At 39.0% G+C, this 10,210-nt stretch overlaps 1 protein-coding gene across 1 annotated transcript in view; it reads right to left on the bottom strand.

Moving 5' to 3' along the window:
* Positions 1 to 9,509, bottom strand: part of LOC115821756 (NACHT, LRR and PYD domains-containing protein 12-like) — a 13,418-nt gene extending 3,909 nt beyond the window's left edge. Inside the window, exons 1-2 of the mRNA XM_030785551.1 lie at positions 9,236 to 9,509; positions 7,001 to 8,807 (exon numbers count right to left, since the gene is read on the bottom strand). Coding sequence (XP_030641411.1) covers positions 7,001 to 8,807; positions 9,236 to 9,509 — 2,081 coding nt within the window. The remainder of the gene's footprint in view (positions 1 to 7,000; positions 8,808 to 9,235) is intronic.
* Positions 9,510 to 10,210: the final 701 nt, after the last annotated feature.

Raw genomic sequence — 10,210 nt, 5'->3', positions numbered from 1 at the left:
GCCAACTCAGTAGTCATGTAAAGATCAAAAGCACAGTTGGTGAATCTGATGACAAGTATGGTTACTTGTACAAGAAGAAACTCAAATTTACCACAGAAACTGAAGGAATTTTCATTAACCGTTGAATATGTTGTCCTAAATGTTGAATTACTTGACGTCAAATCGAAGAGAAACTTTTCAACTCTGTGACCGTCGCCACTGCACTGAGGCTAACAGCGCGTGTAAATAACGGTATTCAGAGACTAATTACAATATCTTATTCATTCAAAACCCGTCTGAATAAATACACTAAACATTTCACTGGCGGTTTTCCACAGGTATTTAAAAAGAACACAAAACTTACTTTGTACACGAAGGTAAAGAAGAAAGACACAGAGAATCCGACATTTCCCAGACACTCGACGCTCGTCGGTCTCTCTCAAATTTGACCTCAGAAAATTCACCCTTCGCTCTCCGGCCGTTAGCAAGTCTCTCGGTTTCCCACTGGCTTTGGTTGCTTAAAAAACGACGGCTTAAAATAGCCTAAGAAACCGACTGCAAAGTCCTCTATGAAATTTCATATCTTCGGCTGATATAATGATAGACTGATCAGGTGTGCAGGTAAGATCTCTTAGACAGTTAATGACCCCAATAATGAATACAGCAAAAAGAGTCGAGATCTGACAGCTTCTCTCGCCGGTTCAAACTGATCACACTGACCTGTAGAAAGCCCTACTGTGGTGGATTCATAACCTTTCAAACGGGGCTCTGCTTGTACGATACAAAAACAACCAAATACATTCTGCTGAGTATGTCAGAAATTACACAAATAATTTATTTTTTTCTGAATGACTCGACTTCGAGTGCAAGTCCACAGAGAGAGAGAGAGAGAGAGAGAGAGAGAGAGAGAGAGAATTTTCTGCATTCCCATAACTAACATTGCTCTGACAGTTATTCCACAAATATATTAAAATAACAAGAAACTTACTTTACATAAGCGCAAACGAGACAGGTGTACGAAGAATCCCGGATTTCCAACACACTCGATGAGCGTCGGTCACTATGATGTTCATTAACGTTAAATGTATGAACCGTTTGAATGAATCACTGTTTTTATTACAGGCTCGTGACACGAGATTACCGCTCTTTACATTTCAGTTAAAACTGTCGCTCTACTAATCAAAGCGTCGTAAAGTAGCCACTCAAAACGTCACTCGGCTATTCTAAAACCCAGCATACAGCCATCTAGTGGGTCTGGCACGTCACTACACAACTGGATAATTTTATATCACTACATCCCCTTTCCTTTGAGGCATCAGAGCGAGTTATTCCGTATAATAAAATTAAAGTGTGCAAGAACAAATTGTTGGAGAAATAAAATGTTTCTTTGGTTTATGAAAATATCATAACACTTATGTAATCATTTTTGTGTGTTAATCAACATAATCATTTTTATTTATCAATAATTCTTTTGTTTTAAGAATTTATAACAATATAATCATTTATATTAAAGTAAATGTATGAAATTCTTTTTTAAAGATGTGATATGTAAATGGAGGAATAGAAAGGTCACTGTGTTTGTCTCTGTGCAGAGAGTGCTGATGGTCAAACATTCAAGGTTACATGGTGTGAGCCTATTTTGGAGAAGATGAGAAGTCTGACTGTGTTGGAATATAGCCAAGGGCACTATGATAAGATGAAAGAGTGCTCTCATTTATTCTTTGAATTCTCTAACAAGCACTCATTCATTTGTTTATTTATCAATGCAGGTGCTGATGTAAGACAGTATTCTCACTTATTTTTGAGTTTGTCCTGGGTCAAGATGTCAGTTCCTGATTACATCATTAGGAAATGACGGTGTCCAGCAAGATAGGTAAAGAAGATGGGAATTCCTCTAATCACTGTCTTGACAATCATTGGATAATCGTTGATATGATTTTTGTATAACTATAGGTGATGTGTACCGGTTAGTTAGTCACTCCCAGGACTGGCTCTGTTTGTTGTATGCTGCTCTGAGTTTATGCAATAGATGTGTACTGCATCAGTCTCTGAAAACTTTGACTGTCTTTTTTTAAGAAGATGAACAGTGTGGCTGGATTCTCGGTCATATCTGGCCCAGGCTGAGAATTCTCTCCCACAAAACCCTTGCATATGATTAAACTGAAATGAAGTCCAAAGAAATGTCCAAAAGAAACAAACATAAGTGATCATAAGTTGAACAAAAGCAAATGGCCAAAAAAAGAGGAATGAATAAATGAATCATCAGTCATGAAGGAGCACTGGGCCTCTGCAGTTCTTTGCATGGAGCATTTACATGGTGGATTAACACAGCGCATTTGGTCCGGTGAGTTTTGATTTGTCTGTCACAAGTAGATCCAATTCATTTGCTGAGATGGTCAACAGGGTCAACTCAGAGTAAGTGGTAAAGTCTTTCAGGTTTATCAGTGCTTCCATGTTGAAGGAGATCTGCATGATGGATCTGTGTCTCTTTCTCCCACTCTTTTTTCTCTGTATTTGGCCACTTAGTCCCTGGTGTTGTTAGTGAAATTTTGATTTGTTTTGATTTGTCTGGGGTAGGGGAGGGGTGGAGGGAACAGGGTTGTGGATGGATCTCTGAGACAGTTAGAGTGGAGAGAGTCAGGAGATAGGGAGCAAACCCAAATAAACAACTACACTTTGGAAACAAGCTCAAAAAACCACAACCCAGACTATCAATATTTGTAATCGACTTCACAGAAAAACAAGCCCAAATTCACTTAAAATAAGCAGACCTGGCAGCTGGAAAACACCCACTTAAACCATCGAAAGGACTGCAGCAAGACTCCTTTGACTAGACTCTGATGTAGCATATGCAGCATGTATGACGCACATTTTAGTCGACGAAGTGTTAAAACCTTCTTTTAATCTGTGTATAGACTAAATATTTTTACAATTGGATAATGTCAGGATGACTTTATGCCTACAACAATGATAGCAAAATGTAAAAAAAAAAAAAAAAAAAAAAAAAAAGTTATTCATTTCCATTTTTTTTGACAAAGCTGAGGCTGAAGAGCGTCATGCGGGAGCCGCGGGTTGCCGACCCCTGGTCTAAGTCCTCACAAGTCTCATCACCCAAAAGTCAGTCACGCCCATCTGACATCACAACAAACATAAGGTGATGTTCTCTCTCCTTTACTTTAACTCTGAGTCTGTATGTGCCCTTAGTTTCCATGTGTTGTCCACTGTGGGCCTTGAGCTGTACGGCCTTCCCGTGAATGTGAGGTTTTATTTTCACTGCTCTGATATCACTCTCACTAATCAAACTGCCCTTTGTCCCAGTGTCCAGCTTGAGTGGAATTAAAACTCCATTTATTTGCAATGGCATCATCCACACATCCTTTTTAACACTGTTCGCATTAGACTGTTCAGTGTGTGTCTGTTCAGAATTATCGTGAGTTACCAATGCCCACAAAGAACATGTCACTAACATTAGTCTCTTCTACCATACACACACCTTGACTCTTGTTCTGTTTCCCTTTGGAGAAACACTGTTTTGTACAAGTAATTTTTCCTTTGCACAGTATTTGCCATAAAATGGACATTGCTTTGGAGCATGTCACAGGTCACATCTTTTAAAATTAAATCTGTCTTCTCTAAGGTGTTTTTGAACTTTCTTTGGTCAGTAATTCTTTGCTTTTCCAGACACCGTTACGGCCACTGCTGGGCTTTCACTGACCATGGCTCCCACCATTTCCCAAATGTTTTATTGTGCATCAGGGTTCATTCACTCACGTCAGTCTCTCTGAGTAGTCTCTCTCTCTCACAACCTGATATCTCCATCTCCTCATTTCTACAGTCACTATAACAATACACTTCTGTTCTACCCAGTGTGTAGAACGAACATTAGAATCAAGTTTGTTGGGAAAAAGGATATGAACCCCATCACTAACATTAGAACCATGAGTGAGAAAGACCTTCCCCTCCCACCACATGCCCCAGTCTACCTCATTAAACTCCATCACTACATGTCTCTGTCAGAAACATGATGTCAGTCTAATCTACCTCATTAAACTCCATCATTACATGCCTCTGCCAAAAACATAATGTCAGTCTAATCTACCTCATTAAACTCCATCACTACATGTGTCTGTCAAAAACATAATGTCAGTCTAATCTACCTCATTAAACTCCATCACTACATGTCTCTATCAAAAACATGATGTCAGTCTAATCTACCTCATTAAACTCCATCACTACATGTCTCTGTCTAAAACATGATGTCAATCTAATCTACATCATTAAACTCCATCACTACATGTCTCTGTCAAAAACATAATGTCAATCTAATCTACATCATTAAACTCCATCACTACATGTCTCTATCAAAAACATGATGTCAGTCTAATCTACCGCATTAAACTCCATCACTACATGTCTCTGTCAAAAACATAATGTCAGTCTAATCTACCTCATTAAACTCCATCACTACATGTCTCTGTCAAAAACATAATGTCAGTCTAATCTACCTCATTAAACTCCATCACTACATGTCTCTGTCAAAAACATGATGTCAGTCTAATCTACCTCATTAAACTCCATCACTACATGTCTCTGTCAAAAACATGATGTCAGTCTAATCTACCTCATTAAACTCCATCACTACATGTCTCTGTCAAAAACATGATGTCAATATAATCTGCCTCATTAAATGTTTCTGTCAAGAACATGATGTCAATCTAATCTACCTCTAATCTACCTGCCACAAACACACACACACACGTGCGTGCCCACACACGTATATGCACACACAGCACTTTATAAATGAAGGATCCAAATTCTAGTATAAAGACACACAGTTCCATTTATAAAAGTCAGTACTAGACTATGAAAATGAAATTAATTGTGATTAATAAGTGCAGCAATGGTTATTTATGAACAGGTAAGAAAAATGTACATTACCTGTGGAATACAGAAAAATATACACAACCTGTACTTTTAAGAAACTACCCATTAATATAGTGACTGTGATATTTTCTGCCTCTCTGAAAACTCTCCTGTCATGTCTTCTGTCTCACACTGGGACACAGCAAGACAACAGAACAAGATTTCAGCATAGTAGTCAACATAACAAGAGAACATTTTAATCTAGACAACACAGGAAAACACACAAGAGAATTGATGTGAGAAAATATTGACTTAAGACATCAGGGGAGAAAACTTAACAGTTTAAGATTTTTTAGCAACCCATGTACACACTGATTCTGAATCAGTAGGAATGACATTATTCTGCAAATAACTGAATAAGGTTGCAATCCTGGCAATGTTAGCTAGAGTGATAAAACCTATTTGCCACAGTTAGCTACCTAACAAACAAAGTTAGAACTACTTTAACTGATACACAGACAAATGGTCCTCAAATGGCAAAAGTCCTCATATGGCAAAATTAATTTCAGGTGAAGAAAAATGAATTTGTAACTGATATAAGCATCAAATCTGAGATGATCTTCCCATCAGTTTTTATTTTGGTTTTCAAAAAAGAGGACAGCAGGGGGGTGTGGGGGAACGCATTCCCCTCCTAACTTACGGGGGAAATTTAAGAATCTGTCACCTTTGGATCCTGTTGTTGCACATGTAAGGCTGATAGATGACAACGCCAATGCAATGTGAAACTGCATCTGTACTTAACTGCCGCAATACATAGCCAGCCAGTCTTTAATAAGACAAATACCTGCTAGCATTATAACAGTGGCAAAATGACCTTATTTCTCTCCATTCAAGTTTTGGTGGTGTTACGGCTTTCTTAAGGTCTCTTGCCTGTTGCTGCAATGTTATCGGTAATGAATGAGATGCAGTTTAACCAATGTTTGAGACGTGATACTGTACATGGCCATCCATTGGTGAGAGGGCGGGACCTAAAGAAAAAGGTCAAAGCAATGCGAATACACATACGATGCTTGACGACTGTGGAAAGCAAAAGCCAAATCACGAACATTTTTGGCAATTTAGAAATCTTGGTGGGACGCATTTTTAAGGTCTGAAAAGAGGACATGTCTGGGAGAAAGAGGACATATGGTCACCCTAATAAAACCAGACTGATTGTTCAAAAGTTTACATTCCACAGGTTACTGACTAATACTGACCTCAGTATCTCCAGTTTCCAGTGTGGATTCTTCAGTCCCACACAGAGAAACTTCACTCCTGAATCCTGAAGGTCATTGTTACTCAGGTCCAGTTCTCTCAGGGGACAGTTTACTGACTGTAGAACTGAGGCTACAGATGAACAGGACTGTTCAGTGAGTTCACAACTAGCAAGTCTGGAGAGAGAGAGAGAGAGAGAGAGAGAGAGACAGATGGTTACTTAACTGATTGATATAATCAGTAGATCTACAGTGAAAGAAACATACAGTTCATGAAAAATGCTTTAAAGTTACACACTCTACACACTGTCTATTAGTTACTCTATTACAAGTCTTTATTTATTATTATCATTTTTTATATATATAATCATTGCAACTAGGTTTCAAAATACACTGTCGCAAAGTCTATTACATCATAATGTACATAACAAAAAAGTCTTTTTCTCATTTCTGTCTCTTCCATTTACACATGTTCTCTCTCTTAAACATGTTCTTAATGCCAAGATTTTATAAAAACCTTTTAACTAAAGGGGAAAGACATGGGCGAATATGATTCAGAAGACAATAAGCTGCAAATACACATAAATATTACATAATAATCAACATAAAATCAAGGATAGAAAAGAAAAGAAAAGAAAAGATAGAAGAAAGGGAAAGAGAGATTTTGTTTTACAAATCATCTTCCATATTTCTCATTGTTTAACTATCCTTTCACTGAAAAACTCACACATGGCTACAAACAGATTTCTCATTTGGATGTTACATAAGCAGCCAAATCCTTGCCCTCTGATACAGTCCTGTCAGTCCTTCTCTCTGGAAGGAAACAAGTGGGCAAGTTCTGCCACTGAAGATTAGAGTACACATGATGAACCAAAGTAACTGCACCACTAAACTCTTATACTTACAGAGCCCGTTTGGTGTTTTTCAGCACTGGCATAAGTCTCTTCAACCCTTCATCTGATCCTCTGTATTTCTTCAGCTCAAACTTTTCTTGAGTCTCCTCTGACATCAGCAGAACAAAGACCAGAGCTGACCACTGTGCAGATGACAGTTTCTCTGTTGAGAGACGTCCTGAGCCCAAGTAATTTTGAATTTCATTTACAAGGGAGTCATCCTTCAGTTCATTCAGACAGTAGAGGAGATTGATGCTCCTCTCTGATGAGATGTTTTCATTTAGTTTTGCCTTTAGGTAGTTGACTGTTTTCTCCACACTCTGCGGTCTGATCGCTGTTTGTGGCAGTAGTTCTTTCAGGTGTCGCTGATTGGACTCCAGTGAGAGGCCAAGAAGGAAGCGGAGGAAAAGGTCCAGGTGTCCGTTCTCACTCTCTAAGGCCTTGTCTATAGCAGATTCATAGAAAGCTTCTGTGCTCTTAAACAGCCATTTAAATCTGTTCGCAGCTGTGCTTGGATGAAGTGTATTCTTTTTCTTGTTACAATGTGAGAGAAACACATGGACCGCAGCAAGGAATTCTTGAACACTCAGATGCACAAAGCTAAACACCATCCTCTCAGAGACTCCTTGTCCTTTACTGAATATCTGTGTGCAAACTCCTGAGTACACTGAACCCTCATTGACATCAATGCCACACTCTCTCAGGTCTTCCTCATAGAATATCAGATTACCCTTCTCCAGCTGAAGGAAGGCCAACTTTCCAAGCTTCAGTATAATATATTCAGCTTCATATTTCTTTTTCATTTGATTTGTTTCAAAAATCAGAAACTGTGTGTACATCCCAGTCAGAGTTGTGGGAAGTTCTTCACTAGTGTCTGTGGCTAGCATTGGCTGAAGCACAGTGGCTGATATCCAGCAGAAGACTGGTATGTGACACATGATGTGGATACTCTTTGATTTCTTTATGTGTGAGATAATATTTTTGGCCATATCCTGGTTCTTGTCATTGTACTTCCTAAAATATTCTTCCTTTTTTTTATCACTGAATCCTCGTACTTCAGTCACCTGATCAATGTAGTCTCGAGGGATCAGATGGGCTGCTGCTGGTCTGGAGGTTATCCAGATGAGAGCAGAGGGAAGCAGATTTCTTTTGATTAGGTTTGTTATCAGCACACCTACAGAGGATTTCTCTCTCTTATCAAAGTCAAGAGGAAAGCGACACTCGTCAAGTCCATCAAAAATGAACATGACTTTACCATCGCCCTCTGGAAGAGACTGCAGTTCAGCAGAATCTTCAAAATATTCATGAAGCAACTCTATCAGGCTGTAGTTTTCATCTTTTACCGAATTCAGCTCTCGAAAGGGGAGTGGAAAAATAAAATCTATGTCCTGGTTGGTCTTTCCCTCTGCCCAGTCCAGTATGAATTTGTTCACTGAGACAGTTTTCCCCACTCCAGCGATCCCCATGGTCAGCACTTTTCTGTTTCTTCGACTTGGATCAGATGGGACTTTGAAAATGTCACTGCATGTGATTGGAGTTTCCTCTGTAGTAAATCTCCTGGTTGATGACTCAGCCTGCATAATCTCATGTTCATGAATGACTCCTCCAGTCTCATCCTCCACTATGTAGAGATCAGTGTAGATATCATTCAGGAACTTTGTATGGCCTGTCTTTGAATTGCCATGCAAAATGCGCTCATATTTCTTTTTCAGACTGGACTTCAGTTTGGTTGCGACTTCTTGATAGTTTGGTTCTGTTGAGTCAAATGAAGTGCAGAAGAAGAGCGAGTTACAAACCAAGATGCAGTATGCAGTCATGTCTTAAAAAGCCTTGACTTAAAAACATGTGTTTATATATCAAGTATTAACGCAAACATTACACATGGTTAGAATCATCAAGCTTCCCACTTCAAACTAGTACAAGAATGATCAAGCCTCCCGAAAAGCATTAAAATGTGAATTACAGACAGTCAGTGTCTGATGAAGCATTGATTATGCATTGAAGTAGAGAACACACAGTAACTTTTCCTGTATTAAATGAACTCTGAGACTGTTTCAGAGAACACTGCACTGCTGTGTGTTATGTGCTGAAGCCTCATGCTCCATCTCCGTTAATCATACTTGCATATATTTCCACATTGTTCAAAAACTGCATTATGTATTTGCTTTACTCACAGAAGGTAACACCTTAACCTTGACACCCCTAGCGTAAACATTTGTGTTGTAAATGTCATGTGAGCTGTATTACCTTCTCTGGGTTTTCTCTCTAACTTCTTAGCCAGGTTATTCTGCTCCATCTTCCTCAGGATGTGCAGTGTGATCTCCACAGCACCTCTTGGTTCATATCTCTCCACCATCTTATCCACTGTGTCCTGTACATTAGCATTCTCCAGCTGAGCCTTTGGGATGTGAGAGAAGCCTTCCAGCACATTCGCTGTAGTCAGGTACCACTGAAACCTCTTCAGTTCTGCTCTTTCCAGCTCTTCCAGAGTTCTCAGCAGGATCTCTGGAACAGCTGGCATCTTGAATCACTAGGGAGCATGTGAAGAATGAGACATTATTATGAAATAATATTCAGCTCAAAGACCACATTTACAATGTTTTCACCTACACCACTGTCAGGACTGTGTGTCATATAATTCATTATCAGGACCTGACTGATGTAATAAGTCTCAATAGCTCACACTGTGAGGACTGAGTCCACCAGCTTATTTTTAAAGAATAAACAAGCATTTGTGACCTGTAGATAAAAGAATGGACACTGGTCACTCTTCATTAGGGTTTATAGTAATACTGCACCTTGAGTACTGCAGTAACTGTTTACCTTTACCCACTTCAATCAAACATAGGTAGCTATGATTAAAGGCTTTATAAGTGTCTAATTTACAGCATGTCCATTTCATAATTACTTCACAATGATACACATGAAGCATGAATAGGACAGAAGTCATTAAAACATTATATCAAAGCAGGTGAAGTCTTCTAAAAGACTAATAAGTCATTTAGGACCTGCCCAGGGGTCTGCTAAGGAGTCCTGAACAACACAGCCCAGAGAGCAGATTCACACTTTAATATAAAGAGCAGTGTTTGCACCTGTTTCCACCATGCACATCCACCACACAGACTATCCTGTATAATTGACCTTAAACAGCTCATACCTGTTTTAGGAGGATATACAGTCAATATTTATTATGATCGTGCAATGATTTTTAAAATGCCAGGG

Source organism: Chanos chanos, chromosome 9, assembly GCF_902362185.1.
Source record: "Chanos chanos chromosome 9, fChaCha1.1, whole genome shotgun sequence".
Taxonomy (NCBI): domain Eukaryota; kingdom Metazoa; phylum Chordata; class Actinopteri; order Gonorynchiformes; family Chanidae; genus Chanos; species Chanos chanos.
This window is presented reverse-complemented; position numbering and strand designations above follow the sequence as displayed.